Source organism: Bos taurus, chromosome 29 (genome assembly GCF_002263795.3).
Source record: "Bos taurus isolate L1 Dominette 01449 registration number 42190680 breed Hereford chromosome 29, ARS-UCD2.0, whole genome shotgun sequence".
Classification (NCBI taxonomy): Eukaryota; Metazoa; Chordata; class Mammalia; order Artiodactyla; family Bovidae; genus Bos; species Bos taurus.
In genome coordinates, this window is record NC_037356.1 from 25,698,089 (window position 1) to 25,723,687 (window position 25,599).

The 25,599-nt window shown below is 44.1% G+C and overlaps 1 protein-coding gene across 6 annotated transcripts; it reads left to right on the plus strand.

Annotated features, from left to right (window-relative positions):
• The first annotated feature begins 1,013 nt into the window (after positions 1 to 1,013).
• On the plus strand, positions 1,014 to 19,484 carry E2F8 (E2F transcription factor 8). 6 transcript variants are annotated; one of them, XM_005226767.5, is made up of 13 exons: positions 1,014 to 1,233; positions 2,422 to 2,542; positions 4,328 to 4,606; positions 4,948 to 5,104; positions 7,344 to 7,658; positions 7,880 to 8,041; positions 10,195 to 10,332; positions 11,987 to 12,196; positions 12,509 to 12,596; positions 12,856 to 13,387; positions 17,696 to 17,828; positions 17,958 to 18,352; positions 18,724 to 19,484. In XM_005226767.5, exons 2-13 carry the CDS (start codon positions 2,528 to 2,530, stop codon positions 18,907 to 18,909), a joined length of 2,610 nt encoding a protein of 869 aa, XP_005226824.1. In that variant the 5' UTR covers positions 1,014 to 1,233; positions 2,422 to 2,527; the 3' UTR covers positions 18,910 to 19,484. The 6 variants fall into 6 exon arrangements, with proteins under 6 accessions (XP_005226824.1, XP_005226826.1, XP_005226828.1 ...); XM_005226769.5 differs by having other exon boundaries at positions 18,727 to 19,484; XM_005226771.5 differs by having other exon boundaries at positions 18,015 to 18,352.
• The last annotated feature ends 6,115 nt before the right edge of the window (positions 19,485 to 25,599 follow it).

Below are 25,599 nucleotides of genomic sequence, written 5' to 3' on the forward strand. Positions count from 1 at the left end.
CACGACTGAGCGAGTTCCTTTTCACTTTTCACTTGGATGCATTGGAGAAGGAAATGGCAACCCACTCCAGTGTTCTTGCCTGGAGAATCCCAGGGACGGGGGAGCCTGGTGGGCTGCCGTCTCTGGGGTCACACAGAGTCGGACACGACTGAAGTGACTTAGCAGCAGCAGAAAGCCGAGTACAGCCAAGCAAGACAACGCGGGCGCAAACAATCTAGGCGCAACCAAGGGCAGCGCTGCCGCGCGGCGTCTCGGTCTCCCCATCTGCAAAGCAGAGCGTTGGACTAGAGTGTCTCCCAAAACTCCTATTAATCTAGAAGTCAACAATATTCCATGCTGGCGCTGCCCAAGGGTTTGAAACCGGAAAAAGAGAGGAAAGAGAGGGAAGACGACAGGGAGGGGGGAAGGGAGGAGCCGGTGGGAGAGCTGGAGAGGGAAGACAGGGGACGCCCGGAACAGGCTTGGCGGGTTTTCAACCTTACACCTACACCTTCTACACCAGAGTTCTCACGTTTGGGCCAAGACCCCGCGCCCATCAAATGGGAGCGCCAGGTAGCCAAGCTTCTCCCTCCACTCCCGTTTCTTAGAAGCCATGGGCAGATGGTGGGCAGCACAATAATGCATGCCATGGATGGAAGGGGTAATGGTTCTGGCTGGGATCTCCAGCACAGGTGGGCGGACGTGGGAGTGGGCAGACCTGGGACGGACGCAGGATGGGGATTGCGGAGCGCAGGCGTCTCAACCCGCGTGTCCTCGGCTGACTAAACTTTATTCCCCAACTTTGAGCAAGGGGAGGGAGTGTTCGCCCAAAAAAAAAAGTTTCTGAACTTTTCCCCCAACTCTGCCCTGGAGGCGGCACCGGAGGGCGGTGCCTGCACCCTGATTCGCCGCCGGCTCCCGTCTGGAGACTCGGATTGGCGCGCGTGGTCCGGGGCCGGGAAGAGCGGGCGTGGGGGAGGGGAGCGGCCCTCCCCGCCCGCGGGATCGGCTCGCGCCGGGAGCGGGTTAATTTCAAATCGGGGGCTTGACTGCTCCTGGACGGTCACGTCCACTGTGCCCGCCCGCCGGCCCGCCAGTCCCGGTCCCGGCGTTTCCCTCGGGCACCCACCTCAGCGCGGCGTTTAAGGACCGACTGACAGCCCTACACGCGGGCTCCCAGGCCTGAGCGGGGAAGGGGTGCAGAGGCGTCCCCGCTCAGCCCGCATCGGCTCCAAGTGTGAGGTGAACTGACAGGTCAGCGGGGCGCAGAGGGGCGCGGCGCCGGGCCAGACTGGCACCGGAAGAGTGATCGGGAAGGCAGCGGCGGCCGTTTCCCGCCTCTCGCTCCGCCGGGGGCCGTGGAGGGAGGAGCCGAGATCCCGCGCAGAGGGGAGGGGGGCGAGCGAGGGGGAGGGGTGGGGACGCCGTGGTTCCGGGCGCGGGTTTGCCCGCGCTCAAGCCCCGCGCTGCTCAAGGGGCGGCGCCGACCGAGGGATGGCTTTCCGCGCCAAATTTTTAAATCGAAGGCGGAAGGTCCAGACCCGCCCCTGGCGCCGCCAGCCAATCGCAGGCCTGCAGCCAACGCTCTGATTGGTTGGGAGTCGTTGCCCTAGAAACCGCGAGGATGCAGTCCGGGAACTGCCTGACTAGCGGCGCGTGTACTGGGCCCAGGGGGGAGGGGAGTTGGCCAGGAGCGAGGGGAAGCGCGCCGGGCGCGGGAGCTGGTGGCGACTGTACCTGGTTGCCTTGCTGAGCAAATGCAGCCTTCCATAGTAGGATCCAGGATTGTGGTGTGAACTGGCCACCTGAATAGCAAGTACATAACTTTTTTTTTAAGTCGCATCTTTAAGAATGTCTTCAAAAAAAAAAAAAGTTTTAATCGTAAGGCGCTCTTTAAATGCCCAGGAGCTTAAGGACTGAATTTGGAAGTTACCTATCAAGCTTTTTCCCCAAGACTTTGCTGCTGATCCCATGCACGTGTGTGTCAAGGGAGAAATTCAAGCATCTAGATGTAGATTTTTATCCAGATATTTGGAGTTGCAGCTCCTTAGCCGGAACCTGGGCTCATGGCTTGAGTCCGGAACTCTGATCTGTGAACAGGTGGGTGCTTGTGCTCGCTGGAGTCCATTCGGTGCGGTCCGGAGAATGATTTGCCCTCTCTTAAGGTGGGCAATGGCTGTCATTGGAATTTCTGGGTTTGCTTGAAAACCAAAGAAATTCTGACGGCAGATCGGCTTGCTGAAGTAATTTACGGGCGTTTGATGGGAGTTCCCTGCTCTGTGGGGCTACCTCCGGTCGGGAATACAATGTTAAGTGTAGTTTGTCAGTTTTCTTTACCTTAGCCTTTGTTTCAGCAGACTGTGGCGTCCAGTAATGAAAGGTATTTTCAACAGATCTCCTGCATTTTTCTTTAACTTTTTCTATTTTCTTTTTTTCTTTAAGGATATTAAACTTTTTAATTGGACTACCTGAACTACTTGAACCATCAGGATAAAGAACTCCAGATTTTTCATTTTTAAAGAAACTAAATGAATGAGAAATTTACAGAATGGAGAACGAAAAGGTACTTTTTTAGCTCCCGTATTCATCCTTGCAGTTTTAAATGCAACATTATCCTGGTTTTACTGCATAATTTTTCAGTATCCAACATCTTACCAACACCACATTCTTTTTTGGTTAACCTCTATTAAAAACCTAGAAGGAAGGGAAATTTAATTTTTGAAGAGGGGAAAAGTTACCCAGGATTAATCTTTCTAGTTTTTAATGAATTGGTGGAAGTTTCAGAGAGATAAGTAGAGAGAAAAGATATTTTTAAGAATAATAAAATTTTTTAGCTGCTTTATGATATTTCTGAGAATTCTTAAACTATAAGAATTCAGAAGGGGCATTTGACATGATTTGACATTGGATCTCTTGTTAAGATAATTTCCTACCAAATCACCAATTTCTTTTAACTATAGGGGCCACTGTCACTGGTGATATCTTGATTGATTTCTAAATATTGATAGGGTTAAAAAATGAAATATGCAAATTTCCTAAAAATTTTAGATGTAAACAAATAAGAGAACTGCTGTTGCTTCTGATGGTCAGAGGCAAAGGACAGCAGCCCTGAGAAAAATCCCATTCTTGGATCAGAACCTCTCAAGTGTACCATCTCAGTGCACTTACCTGCCATCCCAAGCATTTTCTTTAGAATAGATACAGATGGCAAGAATGTGTGAAGTCGCCAGTGGCCAAAAGTAGAAAAAACATAGTCTCCTTTAGTCTTAGGTATGTGGAGAAGGCAATGGCACCCCACTCCAGTACTCTTGCCTAGAAAATCCCATGGACGGAGGAGCCTGGTAGGCTGCAGTCCATGGGGTCGCTAAGAATCGAACGACTGAGCGACTTCACTTTCACTTTTCACTTTCATGCATTGGAGAAGGAAACGGCAATCCACTCCAGTGTTCTTCCCTGGAGAATCCCAGGGATGGCAGAGCCTGGTGGGCTGCCAACTATGGGGTCGCACAGAGTTGGACACGACTGAAGCAACTTAGCAGCAGCAGCAGCAGTCTTAGGCATAAACTGCTGTTAATTTACCCTCTTATGTCTCAGTGGCAGCCCAGCCTCTGCCAGGAACCAGCTTTGTGGTCTTGGGTTAACTAATTTTACTTCTCTGGGTTCCTTTTTCTCCATCTGTAAAGTGAAAAGGGTAAATATTCAACGAGCAGAATTTTCTGCTTGTAGCCACTCTGGATTTTGCACCCCAGTGGATTTTGCTAACAAGTCTGACCACAGGCTAGCCCTCGCCCTTGTTTCCTTGGCTCTCTGACTTTTCTTCATCAGTGGTATTTCACCGAGTACCCACTGCATGCAACTGTTGTGCTAGGTGTATACACAGGTGAATGGCATGTGGTTTCTGCCGTGGAGACCTTTACTTATTATAGTGTCAAGAGTCAAAGTCACTCCAAGGAGTTTGGGGTCACTTAAAATTATCATTCCTATTAAAGGAAGTTAAGTAAAAGGTATATGGGAACTCTCTGGAGGATCTTTGCAACTCTAAATCTAAAATTATTTCAAAATATAAATTTTAAAATTGTAAGTCTTAAAGTTTTCTTTTTAAATTCTTGGAACATAAGATGAAAATTTTAAATCCATGCATTGTTGCAGAATTAAAAATGGGGAATTTAGCTGTTCTGGACAAATGTCAAAGTGATCACTGGAATATAGTCACTAATTTAATCATCTCTACAACCTCACTGAGCATGTTTCCTAACTACTATTTCTATTTATACAATTCTTAGAGTCAAAAGCTATCTGATAATTTTTTTTTTATACTGGATTTAATAATTTACTTGTTTTGAACCAGGAAAATCTCTTTTTCGAGCCACATAAAAGGGGACTGATGAAAACACCTCTGAAAGAATCCACTGCAGCAAATATAGTGTTGGCGGATATCCAGCCTGACTTTGGCCCTTTAACCACACCCACCAAGCCCAAGGAGATCTCCCAGGGAGAACCGTGGACACCAACAGCCAACCTAAAAATGCTCATCAGTGCCGTGAGCCCCGAGATCCGCAACAGGGATCAGAAAAGGGGTCTGTTTGACAACAGAAACGGATTATCTGACGTCAAAGATTGTTTACATGTAGGTTTGTGTGCAGAGGACTGGGTGGAAACTGGGGGATTTGGGGAGCTAGGGAAGGGGGGTGGCTGTTGAGACACTAGCAGTATAAAGTATCACCCCAGTCAGAGCACTGGAAAGGTTTGGACCCCATCAAATACAGCTCTGGGAAATCTGAACCTGTCACTTACTTATGAGCTTCTTCCCTTTCAGATCCTTCAAGCAGTTTATCCTGACTTCTCCCCACTTATCTTCCCAATTTTGCAGCTACTGAAGCAAACTATGTATATAAGTGTTAGTCATTGAGCGTTAATGCCTCCAATAAATCTTTGTGAATAAGACATTATTTACATCTTTCTTTGTAGGAACACTTCTCTGGAGATGAATATGAGAAATCCCAACCCAGTCGAAAAGAGAAAAGTTTAGGATTGTTGTGTCATAAGTTTTTAGCTCGATACCCTAACTATCCCAACCCTGCTGTGAATAATGACATCTGTCTTGACGAAGTAGCTGAAGAACTTAGTAAGTATGCAAAGAGCTCGCTGAAATGGTCAGTCATTAAAGGCACTTCACAGACTGAGTCCTTCAGACCCACGCTCCTTCTAGCCAGTGTTTGTAATGACACAAGACCACACGGAAATTATCCATCTGTCAAGCCCTATTAATTTCAGAATAACAGCATGTAGTTCCCAGTCACATTTAAGTCTCAAAACAGAAGCAGAAAATCACAATGGAGATTGCTCTGACTGTACTGTGAAAGCTCTGAAGCTGTAAAGTAAGGCAACATTGTTCTATGACTTATTTCACAAACAGCTACAACTCTGAACCTGCATCTTGTTTCTCATTGAGGAGCCAGGCTGCCAAATGCTTTCTTCCAGCCTCTGGGCGTGGGAGCCGGGCTTTAGCCCTCTCTGCCATTCAGCACTTTCTCAGTTTGTGTTTGCCAAAAGTTACTGTATCCCCCCGCCCTCTTTTCCTCCTCTCTTCGTGGACTCATATCTAGTTAGAGCTAAAAAAGGAATCTGTGGCAAATGTAGGATACCTTTGGAGTCATGAAAATACTACGACCTGAATCTGTGAAGAGATATACAGGATTTTTTTAGTATATAGCTATCACCCCATGAAGAAAGTTTTGCCCTTCTAATACATGTTCATACGTATCAACTTTAAGAAATGCCATTTAGATTCCTCTCTTCACATACACTTCATTATAGCTATGGAGGGTATACCATTTAATTTAGCAGGTATCTATGGATTACCTACTATGTGGCAGGCAATGTCATAGCAGCTGGGATAACATAAGTGGACAGAAAGAACAAAGTTCCCGCTCCTGTGGAACCTGCTTTCCAGTGAAGACAATAGACAATATGCAAAGGACATAATAAGTGGGTAATTAGGATGTAAGAGGGTAATGAGTGCTAAAGAAAAGCAAATGCAGACCAGGGTAGACGGGAATCCAGAGTGCTAAGAGTGTGCTCCGTAATTTTAAACTTCATTTTAAATTAAGTAGTTGGGTCAGGCCTTGTTAGGAGGGTGACATCTGAGCAAGGACTCAAGAATAGAGGTGGGGAGCCATGAGGACATCTGGGAGAGGGAATCCAGCTAGAAGGAACAGCTTAGCACACAAAGGCCCTCTGGCAAGTTCCAGGAACCAAGGAATCTCAGAACCTTGTACCTATTGTATGACAGCCGTGTGTGTGTGTTAGGAACTAATATAAGAAACGGAGGGTAGAGTATGGATTTTAGAGCTCGAAAGACTTGGTTTTGCCACTTACTAGCTCTGTGCCTTAAGAGTCGGACGCAACTGAGCGACTTCACTTTCACTTTTCACTTTCATGCATTGGAGAAGGAAATGGCAACCCACTCCAGTGTTCTTGCCTGAAGAATCCCAGGGACGGCGGAGCCTGGTGGGCTGCCGTCTATGGGGTCGTACAGAGTCGGACAAGACTGAAGCGACTTAGCAGCAGCAGTTGCTCTGTGCCTTAGGGTGAGCAGCTTAGCCAGCCTGACCTTATCTCCTCATCGTTAAAGCATGGATAATAAGAAGTTTCACGATGGTAACCCTCTCCCATGTTCTTGCCTGGGAAATCCCATGGACCAGAAGAGCCTGGTGGGCTACGGTCCATGGGGTCACAAAGAGGTGGACATGACTTAGCAGCTAGCACTAACTTTCACACTCAGGATGGATTTTCTAGCTCCAAGTCACCCTTTGAGGAACTGCCTCATTTTGTACTGCCTTGTGTAAAAGTAAAGACTATTGTTAAAGAAATAAAAAAGCATGGATAATAATCACCTACCTCACAAGTTAGGGTAAAATCTTCCTAAACCTGTATGATGCATCAAAGACCCTCAGTAAACATCACCTTTCTAATTTATATTAACTGTTTGTACCCTTTGAGAGCAGGGACACGCCTTTCTCATCTCCATACTCTGTTTAGCATGTACTGTGCTCCGTCGCTCAGTTGTATTCAACTCTTTGTGACCCCCATGGACTATAGCCCACCAGGCTCCTCGGTCCATGGGGATTCTCCAGGCAAGAACACTGGAGTGGGTTGCCATGCTCTCCTCCAGGGGATCTTCCCAACCCAGAGATCAAACCCAGGTCTCCCACACTGCAGGCAGATTCTTTACCATCTGAGCCACTAAAGTTATTTAATCCAGAACCTACAGACTAGGAATCCCTGGGGAAAAGAGAGGTATTCGATTCTATCCACATTACAATATCTGATCCTAGTAAGGTGCCATTGCTTGTTCTCCACAGATGTCGAGCGCCGACGCATTTATGATATCGTCAACGTCCTAGAAAGTCTACACATGGTGAGCCGGCTCGCCAAAAACAGGTACACTTGGCACGGGCGACACAACCTCAACCAGATCCTTGAGACTTTGAAAAGCGTCGGGGAGGAGAACAAGTACGCTGAGCAGATTATGATGATCAAAAAGAAAGAATATGAACAAGAGTTTGAAGTTAGTAAGAGTTACAATACAGAGGATCCCATCATCAAATCAAACACTGGCCAAAATGGACACCCAGACATGTGTTGTGCCGAACGCCCTGGAGTGGAATTGCGGGCAGGTGAGAGAGCTGGTGTTGAAAAGCTCAGGTGGCAGGGAACCTCTTGGAGGTCTAGAGACCAGGTTCCTTAGGGAACCCAGCTCAAAGCCACTGCCGCTTTTCATATGAAAATACTGCAAGTCAACCGTGGGATCAGGCTGTGGTATTTGTAGCTTTGTTACTTTTGAAAGCACTTGTCCCTTCATGAATTTTAATTCTCTAATCCTCTTCCTTCTCCAAAGCCTCTGTAAACAGCCGCAAAGACAAGTCTTTAAAAGTGATGAGCCAAAAATTTGTGACGCTGTTTTTGGTGTCAACGCCTCAGATAGTAAGCTTGGAAATTGCTGCCAAGATTTTAACTTGGGAGGACCATGTGGAAGATTTGGATAGAAGCAAGTTTAAAAGTAAGTGGCCCAACTGCCCTGGACTTTTGGACCTACTCTTAAATTACTTTCCAATACATTGGCTATATAAACAGATCATCTCTAGTTAGGCTTTTGTATCTTCACTTCTCCCCAGAATTCATGAAGATACTGCTTGAGCTAGCTTGTAGGATTCAAAGATACGTATATAGCTACTCTTACCTGACACTTTGATTTATCTACCTCACTTGATACTGTAACACTGTCTCCATTTTACAGTGTCTGAAGACTAAATAAGCAGTAAAGTGGGCCTGGGACCCAAGTGTCTGCTCTCTCCACTGGCTCTCGTATTTGAGGGTGTAAATAACTTCTAACACTCTCCAGAAGTGACCTGCAGCACAGTGGATTGGACATTTTGAAAGAGTGGTTTTACGGTGTCCCTTCTCTGCACTTACGGCCCTTAGACAGTTTGCCTCCACAGTGACTTGGCTGGGCCAGACAACCCAGCCTGTCTAGGTGGTAGGCAAGGCTTGCTCTCTCTTGCCCTGAAACCAAAGTCTGACACCCTGTCCTGTGTGCAGATGACCACCGTCAGGAGCGGTCCCAAGGGCTTGCTCCTGAGAGTCTGTCCCATAGCTAAGCGAGGAGAGTAACCTAAGAGAGTAATTGCTCTTCTTTTTACATGCAGAAATGTTTATTAAATATTGGATTTTCTCTCATGGCTACTGATTATTTCCAATTCTTGAATAAAACTATTTGATTTCACTATGGAAAAAAAAAAAGCATGATTTTAGCCAGAATATCTGCTCTCTGTTGGGAAGAAATCATAGATTGAAGTCTTAAAACAGCTCTGCCCTTGCCTCTAGAAAAGACTTTGCAGGAACTGCCCCATGCACACACACAGAGAAGCAGAGAGAAGGTGTAGAAGGCATTAGCTGACCTCCGAGCAGGGCTTAGGCTGGCCTAGACATGGATCACTTGGGAGACCGGCTGACTGGTGACCCTGAGGCATAGCAGGGGAATGCCTGGGAGGTGTCATGCAGACCCCTTCCCATCCTTGTGAAGCTGTACTGGTCCCATGAAAGTATTGAGACTCCTCCAGTTTGATGGTGTCTCCATAAAGACAAAATGAGTAGAGATTAAGGCAGTAAGCCTAGCATTTGGCTTAGGAGATTTGTCATTTCAGAAAACACATCCCAATCCTACCGATGGGCTGCCTGCTTTCTCTGAGTCACCAGTTTTCAGCTCTCTATTTCACTGGTTAGTCACAGCCTTGGAAACTATTCCAGGAACTGCAGATGTGTAATTTGCTGAATCCCTAGGGAATTCAGAACCTTCCGGCGTGGCTGTGAAGGCGGGGCTCAATTTGCAGCTTTGTACTACAAGATGAAGTAAAGGCAGACTTCTGTAACAGAACTTTTCATGATATGTAAGACTTATAGAATTAGCAAATCTATGCTTTGCCTATACATACGGACAGTATAAATGTTTATAAATTTTGATAGGTATAAAATTTTCCATGCTTGTGAAATTAAATACATTTATTTTCATAAACTATCACAAGCCGGAAAATAGTACATTTATTATTGATTATTTCTATTTGTTCCAAAAATTCTGAATCCTCATTAGGAGATGCCCAGCAGTGGTAACTTTTTATTAGAAAATCTGTAACATGTTTCCCAATAGGGTGATCTCATTGAGTTATTTTTCCTTTTGTTTCAAAATCCAGTGCTTTTGTTTCAAAATCCAGTATCAGCAGTAATTGAGTCTCAATATTTAAAACTTTTTGTTTTCATTAAAGCAGTATTACTGCTGCTAAGTCAATTCAGTCGTGTCCGACTCTGTGTGACCCCATAGACGGCAGCCCACCAGGCTCCCCTGCCCCTGGGATTCTCCAGGCAAGAACACTGGAGTGGGTTGCCATTTCCTTCTCCAATGCATGAAAGTGAAAAGCGAAAGTGAAGTCACTCAGTCGTTTCCTATTCTTAGCGACCCCATGGACTGCAGCCTACCAGGCTGCTCCATCCATGCAGTATTACTAGAATAACTCCAGAAAAGTCACTGATGGTTTTTCTCTGACACTGATGGTTAGGATAGCTCTTTGAGTGTACAGCTTACACATGAAGTCCTTGGGAAGCAAAGTCCTTTGATCTTTCATTATTCCATTAAGTGATATATATACTTTTTTCCCCCAGCAAAAATTAGGAGGTTGTATGATATAGCTAATGTTCTGAGCAGCCTGGATCTTATCAAGAAAGTTCATGTGACAGAGGAAAGAGGCCGAAAACCAGCTTTTAAATGGACAGGCCCAGAAATCAGTCCAAATCCCAGTGGTATGTATTTATTTCCTTGTATATTCATTGCTTCATTACTTTGAATTAATGCACATTTGGAAATATTCTTCCTTTCTCTTCCTACCCATACTCCCACATGGGAAGAGCATAATATATAAGTGATTGAAAAGACAAAGATGAGCACCAATATGGAAAGTTTGGCCCTTGGTTCCATCAGCAACTCAAGGTCCATAACCATCACACCCGTGTAAGAGGTAGAATCTGTGTGTAAAAGAATTTGACAAAGTTGAAACAGAGCCTGTGCATGTGGAGAATATTATTAAATGGATTCATTCCAGAATGAATATTCTGTCTCCATCTTAACTCTGGGATTCTTACATTTTGTGTTCTACCAAGACCCCACACACAGAAGTTGTGGAAAGTGGCAGGAACACGGGCCACGGAAGCAGAGGGAAGCTTAGGTTCCAGTCCCAACTCTGCCACTTATTCCAGCTGTGTGGCCTTGGGCAGGTGACTTCTCTAAGACTGTTTCCTCACCCCTAGTAGGAAGAACGACAGCGCCTTTGCAAGGTTTTTCCAGTTTTGGAGATAACCTCAATGAGAGGTCCTTCAGTACAGGGATTTGGAGGACAGGCTCTGGGCTAGACTGATCAAGTTCATATCCCAGGCCCACGTTCTTCTGGCTGAGAGACCCTGAACCAGTTAGTTAATGTCTGAAATGTCTCTGAAATGGGAGTGCATTTCCTGAGAAGTACCTGCCTGAGTTGTGGAGAGTGTCTTAGTCTGTTCAGGCTGCCACAACAGAGTACCATCGGCTTGGTAGCTGATAAACAATATGTTTACTTCTCATAGTTCTGGAGGCTGGGAAGTCCAAGGCTGGCAGACTCGGTGTCTGGTGAGGACCTGCTTTCTAGACTTTTCTAGTCTTTTCATAGTAACCTTACATAGTGGAAGAAGACTAGAGAGCTCTGTGGAGTCCCTTTTATAAGAGCACTAATCCTATTCAAAAGGGTTCCACCCTCATGAACATCTCCCAAAAGCCCCACCTCTCAGTACCATCACATTGGACATCAGGTTTCAACATGTGAATTTGGGGAGAAGGAATGGGGCAGGGGATGCAAACATTCAGTCCATAGCAGGGACGGTCACCCTATTTCATCAGATGAAGTCTCCACTGATGCTGATATGCCCGATGTTTTATATTTCAGTAAGAAATAAAAACCACTGACAGTCACCCTGAGAGCACACCACTGGTTATAAGATGACGAAGTCTTTCAGAGATGTTAAAGTGAATTATCATCTCAATTCATTCAGAATAAGATGAACAGGGTTTTTTAGGTAAAGCCCTTGAAATGGTATCTGGCACATAGTAGGCACGTAACTGTTGCCACTTTAATCTGAAATCATTTTAGAACCGTTCCCAGGTGGCTCAGTGGTAAAGAAACCGTCTGCCAATGCAGGAGACACAGGAGATGCCAGTTCGATCCCCGAGTCAGGAAGATCCCCTGGAGGAGGAAATGGCAACCCACTCCAGTATTCTTGCCTGGAGAATCCCCATGAACAGAGGAACCTGGCGGGCTACAGTCCATAGGGTCGCACAGAGTTGGATATAACTGAGCGAGCGTGCACGCACTGACCTCATACCCCAGAAGGAGGCTGAACCACTCATGTCTTAACACACTGCCCTTTCCAGTTTCAGGTCTCAGCCCAGTCCTTCCTTGTGCTGCCTCTGATTTGGAAGCGAGGCAATCTTCAAAAGAGAACTGTGCCAAAAACCTCTTTTCCACACGTGGGAAACCAAACTTCACCCGACACCCATCTCTCATCAAACTGGTAAAGAGCATAGAGAGTGACCGGAGAAAGATAAATTCTGCTCCCAGTAGCCCTATCAAAACCCACAAAGGTACGTGTCCTATCGTGTCAGGGCTCTGCTTCAAAGAATCCCTCCTCATTGACATTTAGCTTCCTTGATCCCTCGGGACTTGCTAGAGAATTGTTTGTTTCCATAGTCCCAAACATACTTGAAGCCCAACTTACATTTGAATTAAAGGATAAAATGTGAATCGTGGGGTTTATCATTTAATTGCTGTGTGATTTGGGGGAGGGAGCAGTGCATGTTTTCTGTTCCTTTGACCTCAGTGATGTTTCATCTCTGTGAAGATTCATTCTTTTGCTTTGACCAACTCCCTCCCCCACCCTCTTTTTCTTTTACCAGCTGAGAGCACTCAGAATTCTGTACCTTTCCGGAGCAAAATGGCTCAGCTCGCAGCTATCTGCAAAATGCAGTTAGAAGAGCAATCAAGGTAGGTGGGCAATGCTCTTCAGTAACAGGATGCATTACTTTATGTTGCATCATTAGGATTACTTATTTCATGTAAGAATAGGCAATAACCTTGGAAACCGGTGAGAGAATCTTCTCCTTAACTCATAATATGGAATCATTACAGAAACTATCTGCTAATTACATAAAAGCGTAGCTTCAATCTGGGGCAATCTAAAATAGTAGAACATTTTAGAGAACATGTGTTTCCATTGTCTCATGTTTTCAATCTTGTCTTTTAGTGAACCCAGAAAGAACGTGACAGTACAGCTGGCAGGATCTGGGCACTGCAAATCCGTGGCCCCTCTGGACACTCCAGCAAATGCCGAGCCAGAGATGATGGCACCATCCCTCATCCAGCCCCTGGGGGTGGTCCCCCTCCTCCCCAGCCCGTTGTCACCAGCAGTGCCCGTGATCCTACCTCAGACCCCTTCGGGGACATCGTATGCCATCTACTTGCAGCCTGCCCAGGCCCAAACTATAACGCCACCCCCAGGCCTGAGCCCCACGGTCTGCCCCACCACCTCTTCTAACGCTATGATATCAGAGGACTCCACTGATGCCACTGGCGAGAATGCAGACAGTGACGCCCCAAAGTCCAGTGTATCCACCAGGCCTGGAAGTTTGCTGCCAGGGCCGGAGAGACAAGGTGCAAAGAACCGAGAGAGGGAGCCAGCTAGAGAAAAAGGCTCCAAGAGGGCAAGCATGCTCGAGGACAGTGGTTCCAAAAAGAAATTTAAAGAAGACCAGAAAGCACCTGAAAATGTCTCCACAGTAAGTACAGCCTTGAACTGTGCAAAGCTTTAGGTACCCCCCAGTTAATTAGGAGGGACTCTGCTGGCTCGTGAAATTTACCAGAGCAAAGAGCAGTCTCCCAGAAAACAGGGAACTGTTCCTTAGCGTCCCATAATCCAAACAAGGCCTCAGGCAGCTAATCCCCTGACTGGGATGGCGGCAGAAGCATTTTTAACCTTTGGAGGAAGGGATTATCTGCTCTCTTTTTAAAGCACTGTGGGTGGTTGTCCTTAAGTCCATTTCTCTATCCCACACTGGAATGCAAACACCTGCCATGAAAGTCTTAAATAATTTACAAGCAGACGTGACCCCAAATGAATGGATGGACACATAGGGTTCCTCTAACTCCCGCTTTCTGAGTCATTACTTGATATTCGTTTGACATCACGTAACTGACATCTGTGGCCTAGCAGAGAAATGGATCCCCCTTGTTTTTACTTTCTACGTCAAATTTAAACCAAAATTTCCATGTTGTGCAAATAGAAAAATCAGACTTAGCTTGGCAAGGTTTAGGGTATCTGATGCATTGGTTTCTAGATGTTTTGATGTTCTAGACAGTTTTTTTCCTGGATGGAGTTTAATTTAGGAAGGAAAGAATATGTACTGGCTGCCTACCCACATACTAGATGGCAGAAGTGTTGGGCGCTTTTGCATACGTTATCTCGTTTTCCACTCTTGGGACAATTGTATATGAAAGACAGCATCAGCAGATAAACAAACATCACTAAACATGGAAGCAGAAGTTAATCTCTCATTTTGTCCCTGCTGTTAACTCGGGTTATTTTACATCTCTACATCTTGTTTTCCCACATCTATAAAGAATTTGTTCTGCCAGTTTTTCCTGATTGTCTACTGGGTATAAAGCACTTGTGCTCTGGATCAAATCAGCACCTGCCTTTGCGGATGATTGCTTTTGAGCACTTGCCCCAGGGCCATCTTACAGTTTTTGTGAGGTTAAATGAATTTATTACATGATGGTATACATAAAGGGGTTTGTGATCCTTTCAAGGCACTGTAGAAGCTGACGGGTATTATCTGTAACTGTTGTTATTAAGGAGACTTTAGAGTCTGTCAGATCTTCCCTGAGGATGGTCTCATGGTAACCATTCAAAACATCCATTATCTTAGCATAGTATCATTTTGCATTTAATACACATGCTAGGGGAAAATCACAAGGCTTCAGCTTGATTTGATTTTCTGGGAGGTCTGTAATCTCTTTGAGGCAATGAGTATGATTTAATAATGGTCTCCTGTTGCTCACTTAGTTATTCAGGATTAGGGTTTTCACTGGATAGATTCCTCACACCCCCTGCTCTTTTTTTCATCTCTGACTTCATTTTGACCAATTCTTTTTAGCATGGACTGAGCAGAACAAAGAAAGGGAGAGATTCACGTGTTAATTCATTCAACAAACATTTACTGAGAATCTACACTTCTGGGGGTGGAGAGAAGAGAGAATACAAACACACACAAGCATATCAGGTAGTGAATAGTAAGAAATATGGCGAAAGCAAAAGAGGATCATGTCGTAGGAAGAAGGGTAGGAGTGTTGATATATAGTCTGGGTGAGAAGACTTACAAGTGACAGTATGTCAAATTATTTTCATCCTGCTACTTGAATAGTTCTAATTTTAAAAAAGGGATTGGCATTAGAGATGAAACAATTTTGTGATGAATATAGTTTATAGGAAAAGGAAAAGTAATTATTAGAGTTTTGCTGGAGATTTTTTAAAGAGAGTTAAACCAGAAAACATTGTACTGTAAGATGCCAAAGAGCAGCCGATGGTAAAACACCTAAATCTGCCCCTTGAAAATTCTCTATTCCTGAAGCCTTCAAGGAACCTGCTAGTAAAGATATTGAACAGAACCAAGCATCTAAGAAATAAAATTGAAAGTTTGTGGTACCCCTTAGCACTGGGGATTCTGACTGGACCTATTAATAGCTAGATCAAAGCATAGGGCGTTGTTTTGACAGTGGTGAGAAGAAAGATCTGCAGGGAGATGAAAGGTGGGCCTCTGGTTTACAAGAGCTGCTTTTCGCTTTTACCAATCCTGTTCCTGGTAAGACGGATCAGACTTTGCAGGTGGCTCAGCCACCCATGTAGGCTCTGTTGGAAAAGTACCGTGATGAGCAGGCGTGCTGCAGACACACACAGCCCAACACTCTGGCCATTTCCGTGTGGAATGTAACTTTATTCCCTAAAGCTTTTTCTGCATGACATTTGGACATCTAATATGAATTAATCAGTGCTCTTATCTGTCATTTTTGAAACCTGGTACCCTGCCCTTTCATTTGTATAAGAGTGTTTGCTTGGTATCACTGGAACCTAAAGTACTAGGGGGGAAAAAGATCTATAGTTCTATAATTCCTTTATTCCAAATCAGGAGTCAGCAAACTTTTCTGTACAGGTTGTGTGGTTTAGTCACTAAGTCGTATCTGACTCTTTGCGACCCCATGGACTATAACCTGCCAGGCTCCTCTGTCCATGGAATTCTCCAGACAAGAATACTATAATAGGTTGCCATTTCTATCTCCAGGGGATCTTCCTGACCCAGGAATTGAACCTCCATCTCCTGCACTGCAGGCAGTCTCTTGTATTTCAGGCGGATCCTCTACCAACTGAGCCACAAGGGAAGCTTTCTGTAAAGGGCCAGAGAGTAAATGTTTTTGGCTCTGTGCGCCATATGGTTTCTGTTACACCGATTCAACTCTGCCATTGTAAAAAATTTTTTTAAAGTAGGAATGCATCTGCAGACAATATGTAAATGAATGAGCATGGCTATGTTCCAGTACAATTTTATTTGCAAAAACAGCCAAGAGGCTATATTTTAGTCCTGTGGTTTGACATTCCCTTTCTCTAAATCAACATTTCTTAACATGTTTTTTTTTTTTTTCCTTAAATACCAGTACTACCAAACATTTAGTTGCTGAATAGCCTGGGAAATGTTAAATGATGAACACTCTCTTGGAGATTCACACTGTATGCCATCATGAAATTCCCTTAGAAATTCTGTCATAAAGATTCCATTTTCCTTTGTTGAATTCAGCATTTCCCCAAACATAATTTAATTATGATTCAAGTAGTACCTGCTTGCATCCCATAGAAAGAACTAGGGTCCCTCAGAATAGTCTCTGGGAAATACCATCCCACATAATTCAAGGACAATCAGATGATAACACAGCAGTGGCACTACGGTGGCCAGCTGCATTCAGCTTGTTCTGACAGCACCACATCATACCAAGAAGTCCGGAAGCAGACTTAGGACGCTGAGGGTGGTGGGGAGTGCTAGGTAAATCTTGCCCTTAAGCAGACTCAGTGCTGACTTTAGGACACTTCCTAAGACGCCAGCTGGCATTTAAGGAACATGTGGTTATTCAGGACAACTGTTGGGATGGGAAGGAGGGATACTGTCTTCAAAGAGCCATAGAGCTGGCCTGCCCGTGGCCCATACCACTGGAGGCTTTGGTCTGATGAGACAAATAACCACCAATGGATATTAGTCCCAGAAGAGGCACGTGGTCATTTTTCTTGTTTTTGTTCAGTCGATCACTTGTGTCCAACTCTCTGCAACGCCGTGGACTGCAGCACGCCAGGATTCTCTGTCCTTCACCATCTCCCAGAGCTTGCTCAAACTCATGTCCATCGAGTTGGTGATTTCATCCAACCATCTCATCCTCTGTCATCCCCTTCTCCTCCTGCCTTCAACCTTTCCCAGCATCAGGGTCTTTTCTAATGAGTCAGCTCTTCACATCAGGTGGCCAAAGTATTGGAGCTTCACCTTCCGCATCAGTCCTTCCAATGAATATTCAGGATTGATTTCCTTTAATATTGACTTGTTTGTCTCACCATAAAGAAGGCTGAGCGCCTTCTCTGGGAGAAGGAAAGGATGGGAGAGTGAAGTGATTAAAGGCCTGCCTTCCTTGCAAACCCAGGAAGACTGCTCAAGGGACTCTCAAGAGTCTGCTCCAATACCAAAAGTTCAAAAGCATCAATTCTTTGGTGCTCAGCCTTCTTTATGGTTCAGCTCTCACATCCATACATGACTATTGGAAAAACCATAGCTTTGACTAGACAGACCTTTGTGGGCAAAGTGATGTCTCTGCTTTTTAATATGCTGTCTAGGTTTGTCATAGCTTTTCTTCCAAGGAGCAAGCATCTTTTAATTTCATGGCTACAGTCACCATCTACAGTGATTATGAAGTCCAAGAAAATAAAATCTGTCACTGTTTCCATCGTTTCTTTCTGTATTCGTGTGTAAAATAAACCCTTCCTCTTTGTTTTCTAGACCTTGTTCCCATCAGGATACCTAATCCCTCTCACCCAGTGCTCAACCCTGGGGGCAGAGTCCATTCTGTCTAGTAATGAAAACTCAGGTACACTTTCCCCAAATCACAGTATCTACAGCTCCCCGATTGCAGGTGAGTGTACTTAAAAACATCTTTCAAACACAGTCATTCTCAAGCTCACTTGAGCCTTATATACTTCTTGGACAAATGTGCTTTTAAGATATTGTGCTTTTAAGATATTGTCCTGCCTTTTCTTTCCAGGTGTTATTCCAGTGACATCATCTGAACTCACTGCTGTTAATTTTCCCTCTTTTCAAGTAACACCTTTGAAGCTAATGGTCTCACCAACTTCCATGGCAGCCGTCCCTGTTGGGAACAGCCCAGCTCTCTCTTCGAGCCACCCACTTCCCATCCAGAACCCGAGCTCAGCCATTGTAAACTTCACCCTGCAGCACTTGGGCCTCATCTCCCCCGGTGTGCAGGTGTCCACCAGCCCTGGACCCGGAACCATTGCCGTGTCACCAAGAATAGAGGCTGTTAGTGTCACACCCGAAAATGCAGGCGCTGAGCAAGGAAGGGCCACCAAGTGTGACGCATCCATCCTGAGCCAGAACCAAACAAACGGACAATCATTTGCAGGCACAGGGGCACAACAGGTAAGAGCATGTCCATTCACTGATGTTTTTTCTCTTGTAGTTCTTAAATCCCAAATATCAGTATCATGGGAGACTCACTTTTGCTTTCGGACAAGGAAAGGATGGGAGAAGGAAATGCTTAAAGGCTTGCCTTCCTTGTAAATCCAGCAAGAGTGCTCAAGGAGTCCAGATTATGGGGTTATCATGAGCTTTTTGCTTCCCCTTAAGAAAAATAGTTGAGCATGTGAAACTCAGGCAGGCTCATTTAGCAGATTTCAGGGCATTCAAGGTTCCCATCATATGACACGTCCTTCCAGTTCACTCTGCTGAGTTTGCCAGGACATGGACCTGTCTGTGTGGGTCTGACTTTTCTCCATTCCTCTCTTTCCAAGCAGCCTGTTCCTGTGACACCCAAAGGGTCCCAGCCAGTGGCCGAAAGCTTCTTCCGCACTCCAGGTGGACCAACAAAGCCAACAGGCTCCCCCTGCACGGATTTTGACGGTGCTAATTACACCTCCGTAGGAACGCTCCTTGTCCCACAGCGAAAACTGGAAGTCTCAGTGGAGGATGTCCATTAATTGACATATTTGGCTTCGTTTAATCTTCTGAAGAGTTGTGTAACAGAGAAGATGGCCTCAGACTGATTTGGAGAACACATTCTCTGAAAATACTGTAAATACGTTGGGGGTTTACTTATTTGCAAAACAGACACTTATTTTCGTACTTAAATATATATATATCCACACAGACATATAAATATATATTTGTATTAAGCTAAGTTCAGCCATCAGTCCTACAAAATAAAATGTTGAACTAAGATATATTAACTTCTGGGGGCAGGGGTTGGTTTTTTCAGCTGTGCCTACCCTATTATGCCGAGTAACTGTGTTAAAGTTTACTTCCCTTCGGGTGAACCTGTGACAGGCCTAACACAGCGCTCTCTTTAACTTTGCACAAAGAAAACGCTGTGATGTATAATGTATTTTTAAATGGGAGGACTGTAGCTATATTTTTTTGTAATTTCTTTCTGCTGTTGTTGCAGTATGTCTTTTTGTAAAGTTTGCAACAATCCTTAATCAAGTCTATGGAAAAATTATTTATAAAATGTATTTTTAATCATAAGTTGTTCAAATTAAAACTTTTCTAAAATGTATTTAACATCTTCATTTGGCCTGTGGGAAGAAAGTCTTGGTATGGAGCATGCATCCTGGTTCCCCTTAGATACGCCAAGCTTATCCCCTGTGTTCTTCCCCTCTTTTGATCCTGCATATGGCTCCACTTTTACAGAAAATGGCTTCAGAGAAGCCACTGCTTGCCAAGGACAACCAGCGTAGTCCTGTGTGCTTTCCACCACACCCTGGGAGGTTGGAAATGAGAGGTGGGAGCTGGGGTGCTCCCTGCCCTGCCCTGGCATGGCCAAGCATCCACCCCGGGCCTCCCACTGTCAACAGAAGAGGGGTTGCAGCTACAGTTGCTATGTTGCTATTGCTAAGTCGCTTCAGTTGTGTCCGACTCTGTGCGACCCCATAGACATCAGCCCACCAGGCTCCCCCACCCCTGGGATTCTCCAGGCAAGAACACTGGAGTGGGTTGTCATTTCCTTCTCCAATGCATGAAAGTGAAAAGTGAAAGTGAAGTCACTCAGTCGTGTCCAACTCTTAGCTACAGTCCTCTTTCCAAATGGCCCAGCTCCAGGGATGGGCAAATTGGATTCTAATTTCGAATCCTATACACACAAGGAATTACCGCATCAAACCCTCCATGAGCTTCAAGAGAAGGAATGAGCTACAGTGTGTTCAGCATACATTTTCTTGATCCTCTGGTTATGTGACGAATTGCACCTTAAGAATTGACACTCGTCTTCTCTGGTTGGGGTTCTTAAAGGATCATCATAATATCTATTTCCTGCATGTTTACAATGTGCCAGGCATCACCCTACGTATTTTAAAGGCATTACCTCTACAAGCTAGTATGACAAGGTCACTGAGACTATCAGAGATTCAAGCAGCAAGTCCAGGGTCACACTGTAAGTTTATGCAAGGCCTTAACCCATGTCTTTATCCATTTATTACCCATCTCCCTCCAGATGCATGCCCAGCAGCTCTAGGAGAACCAGGCACATCATTTCAGGGTAATCTGAGTGTTTATAAACTCACCCATTTCAAATACATTTTGTTTGAACAACCAAGTACAGCTAAGAAGGCAGATTTTCTTTCATTTTTTAAATTTTTATTGGAGTATAGTTGACCTCCAATGTTGCATTAGTTTCAGGTGTATAACAAAGTGTATCAGTTATACATACTCATTGTTCAGTTGCTAAGTCATGTCCGACTCTCATTCCTTCCAATGAATATTCAGCCATGACACCTTGACAGCCTTATAAGAAAACCCATCTAAGCCATTCCCAGACTCCTGACCCACAGAAGCTAAGAGATAATAAATTCACACTGTTTGAAGACACTAAGTTTGCAGTGATATTGTCATGCAGCAGTAGATAACCAACACAGCTACATAACCCACGGGTCTTCATAAATGTCTTCTTCCAGTTTATCTTATTATTGTTCACTGGTTTTATAGGCATTCATAGAAACAAACATCACTGGGACATGGAAATCCCAAGGGTTTCATGGGAGAATCACTCTCCATTTTTAAAGCTGGAAGCAACTTTAAAGATGCCAGAATTGAAAGAGACACGTGTACCCCAATGTTCATCGCAGCACTGTTTATAATAGCCAGGACATGGAAGCAACCTAGATGTCCATCAGCAGATGAATGGATAAGAAAGTTGTGGTACATATACACAATGGAATATTACTCAGCCATTAAAAAGAATGCATTTGAATCAGTTCTAATGAGGTGGATGAAACTGGAGCCTATTACACAGAGTGAAGTAAGCCAGAAAGAAAAACAACAATGCAGTATACTAACGCATATATATGGAATTTAGAAAGATGGTAACAATAACCCTGTATACGAGACAGCAAAAGAGACACTGATGTATAGAACAGTCTTCTGGACCCTGTGGGAGAGGGAGAGGGAGATTTGGGAGAATGGCATTAAAACATGTATAATATCATATATGAAATGAGTCGTCAGTCCAGGTTCGATGCACGATACTGGATGCTTGGGGCTGGTGCACTGGGACAACCCAGAGGGATGGTATGGGGAGGGAGGAGGGAGGAGGGTTCAGGATGGGGAACACATGTATACCTGTGGTGGATTCATTTTGATATATGGCAAAACCAATACAATATTGTAAAGTTAAAAAATTAAATAAAATTTTAAAAAAAGAAGAAAAAAAAAGATGCCAGATAGTAGAGTGGACAAAGTTACCTGGCCAGCATGAAATTTCTTCCTCAAACTGCCTCCTGAATTTCCTCTTAAGGAATTACTGGGTGGAGCCCAGCACACTGTAACTGCGGTTCCCAACTCATATCGAATGAGAGCAGGCTTGTCATCCAGTCTAAACCAACCTCCCTGGAATTTGATATTCATTACATCCTTGCAGCAGCATTCTTACTCCTCTGTCCCCACCACAAGACTGTTTGGAAAAGCCATGACACTGGAGTTCAAGCCTGATTTTCAGTCATCTGCTGATTCTGCACATCTTCGCTATCCTTCCAAGAAATTTCCTTTGCTGCATGTTGCTGATCACACCTGTGATGCAAACAAAGGACGCTTACCAAATCACAGAGTGAAACTCAGAGCCAAGGTTTCCCAGTTCCCAGACCAGTTAGTTCCCTGTTCCCTGGGCCTGGTGAAATCCAGCCAAGGGCTGAAGAGAAGAGACCTTAAGAAATGCTTGGGCTTCCCTGGTGGCTCAGACGGTAAAGAATCTGCCTGCAATGCGTGAAACCCAGGTTCAATCCCTGGGTTGGGAAGATCCCCTGGAGAAGGTAATGGCAACCCACTTAGGATTCTTGCCTGGAGAATTCCATGGACAGAGGAGCCTGGTGGGCAACAGTCCATAGGGACACAAAGAGGTGGACCCAACTGAGCAACTACACTTTCACTTTAAGAAATCCCTGGTCCAGAAAGACCCCACATGTGCAGGATACTAAACCAATGCACAACTACTGAGCCCACACTCCCTAGAGTCCATGCTTCACAACAAGAAAAGCCATCACAATGGAAGCTCACGCACCGCCAACAAGCGAGTTGGCCCAGCTTGCAGTGCAGCCAAAAATTAAAACAACAGAATTAAAGATCTATCGTGTTTTGCTGCTATTGGGAAACCAAATGTTTCTTGGTATGTTCTCTGTGTGTAGGACTGTGCTATTACAATAATTTTGTACTGCAAAAAAAAAAAAAGAAAGAAATGCTTATCTTACCAGAAAACGTAGGCAACTCACATATGCTCAAATGAATGCAACATGATGTTCAAAATACCTAGAAGGGTAGTGATAGTATGAAGAAGAGATGCAAGTAACCCAGGGAATTAGAGCAACAGAATTTGCTGCAGAAAAAAAAAAAAAATTGTTTAAACCCAGCTTTAATACAAGTTTTCCTCAGCCTTGTCCTTTTCAAGCGATTAATGTTTCTGCAGATAAAGGATAAAGAGATTTTCAGAATTTAAGCAGATAAGCTGCCTGAGCAATTCTATTAATTATACAGAAAAGTATGGGTTGACTGTAGATTCTTTACTGTATTTACCACTGACTGGTAGTTTTTAAATCTTGAGAAGCTAAAATAAGAGATAAGCTGGAAAGAAAATTATCATTATTCTAGGTTGAAAAGAAGTATCAACCTTTTAATCAACTTACAGAGAGTGATTTTATATCTCAAAGTTCTGTTAAGGGCATTCAGGTCAATTACTTGCTCAGTTGGATCAGTAGCTATATTAGATTTATTGTGATTGTCAACAATTTGTAGAAAAGTAGGTAGGGAATATATTATCAGTGTCCTTCAACAGTCAGGTAATTAACTACATTTCTGAGAGATTTCAAGAGAATTTTCCATATTCCATGAGTTAAGTTCAGAGTCCAATCTGCCCTGCATAATCTGATTTCTAATTTAAAAGCATTATTCTAGTTGAATCTCAGGTTTCATCCCTCCCCCCAAAAAAAAGCATTCATTCAATTTCTACCATATGCTCAGCATTGTTTTCAACATTATGGTAAAACAATGCCAATTATCCCACTTTTGATAATAAAATATCCTCTTTGACTCTTCTAAAAGTTTATCCTGCATAAATTTTTTATTTTAGTTACTACTAATTAAAGTCTTTCTAAAATGATAATATAGCTTTCCAGATTCCTAAACAGAGTACTTTGAATATAACTAAAATTTTTCTTCATGTTTCAGAAGTTCATGAGCATTATTTTATTAAATTCAAATTCAACAAACAATTTTGGGCATCTATAATACAGTAATGTCCCCAAGGGCTATCAAACATATAGGTCTGTATCCTCCTAAAATTAACGGCTACAGAATAATTATGCTTTTCAAGTTCTGTTTTTCTGATTCTCTTTCTCCAACTTTGATATCAGCTTCAACTTGCCTATTTCTTCTGACTTCATGATTAATGAATCTCTCTCCTAACCTAGGAAAATGGAAAGGATTCCAGGGGTGCTGATGTCACCCACTCACTTTTATAAACCAAGTCAATACAGAGGGATGGATAAAGATGTGGCACATATATCAGAGCAGAGATCAGATCAGTCACTCAGTCGTGTCCGACTCTTTGTAACCCCATGAATCGCAGCACGCCAGGCCTCCCTGTCCATCACCAACTCCCGGGAGTTCACTCAGACTCACGTCCATCGAGTCAGTGATGCCATCCAGCCATCTCATCCTCTGTCGTCCCCTCCTCCTCTTGCCCCCAATCCCTCCCAGCATCAGAGTCTTTTCCAATGAGTCAACAATGAAATATTACTCAGCTATCAAAAAGAATGAAATAATGCCATTTGCAGCAACACGGATGAACTCAGAGTGTCATAATGAGGGATGTAAGTCAGAGAAGGAGAAATATCACATGACATCCTTTATATGTAGAATCTAGAAAGAAATGATACAAATGAACTAATTTACAAAACAGAAAGAGATTCACAGACTTAGAAAATGAACTTATGGTTGCCAGGGGGAAGGGATAGTTAGGGAGTTTGGAATGGTCATGTACACACTGCTATATTTAAAACGGATAACCAACAAGCACCTATTACATAGCACATGGAACTCAGCTCAATGTTATGAGGCAGCCTGGATGGGAGGGGAGTTTGGGGCAGAATGAACACATCTGTATGTATGGCTGAGTCCCTTCATTGGTCATCTGAAACTATCACAACATTGTTAATTGGCCATGAAAGAAAGTGAAGTTGCCCAGTCGTGTCCGACTCTTAGTGATCCCATGGACTTCAGCCCACCAGGCTCCTCCGTCCATGGGATTCTCCAGGCAAGAGTACTGGAGTGGGGTGCCATTGCCTTCTCTGTAATTGGCCATAGCCCAATACAAAATTGGATAAGGCAATGGCACCCCACTCCAGTACTCTTGCCTGGAGAATCCCATGGACAGAGGAGCCTGGTGGGCTGCAGTCCACGAGGTCGCTAGGAGTCAAACACGACTGAGTGACTTCACTTTCACTTTTCACTTTCATGCATTGGAGAAGGAAATGACAACCCACTCTAGTGTTCTTTCCTGGAGAATCCCAGGGACAGGGGAGCCTGGGGTTGCACAGAGTTGGACACGACTGAAGTGACTTAGCAGCAGCAGCAGCAATACAAAATAAAAAGTTCAAAAATAATTAAGCCAAGTCAATAGATTCCTAACTAATTACAGAGTGCTCTATTTCTCTCCTGTGGGGGCAAGTCCATGAGCTTCGTCAGATGTTTTTCTTGCTAAATAGTCGTCCTTTCACTGTCGATACAAATACAAAATTGTTGATACTAGGAATCTGGGACATGATGGAGTGCCAGGAATGCTGAATATAAATTATATACCTAGATTCATTATCAAAATCCAATAGACAATAAGGGCATTCCTACACGGAGATATTCTGAGAAATAGTACATGTCTTAGATGTACTAGGCGAAAGGATGGAACTAGATAAATAAAAAGAATCATTTTTCTTAGAGCATCTACTAGTATACCTACTCCAAATCAGTATTATGGGGTGATTACTACTGGCCCCATTTACAAATGAGAAAGCAAATACGTAGCTTTTCAGAAAGTATAGCTCCAATCCCACAGTAAGTGCGCCAAGCCAGCATGCACATGCAGATCAGCCTGAGGACAAAGCTATTCTGATGCCAGGGCCCCACGTCCCAGCGCT

What these genes read in the sequence shown, in the direction of transcription:
- E2F8 (XM_005226767.5), top strand. An exon ending in TGGAGTGGAATTGCGGGCAG is followed by an intron (nt 7,659 to 7,879) that starts GTGAGAGAGCTG and finishes CCTTCTCCAAAG; the next exon opens with CCTCTGTAAACAGCCGCAAA. An exon ending in CAGTTAGAAGAGCAATCAAG is followed by an intron (nt 12,597 to 12,855) that starts GTAGGTGGGCAA and finishes CTTGTCTTTTAG; the next exon opens with TGAACCCAGAAAGAACGTGA.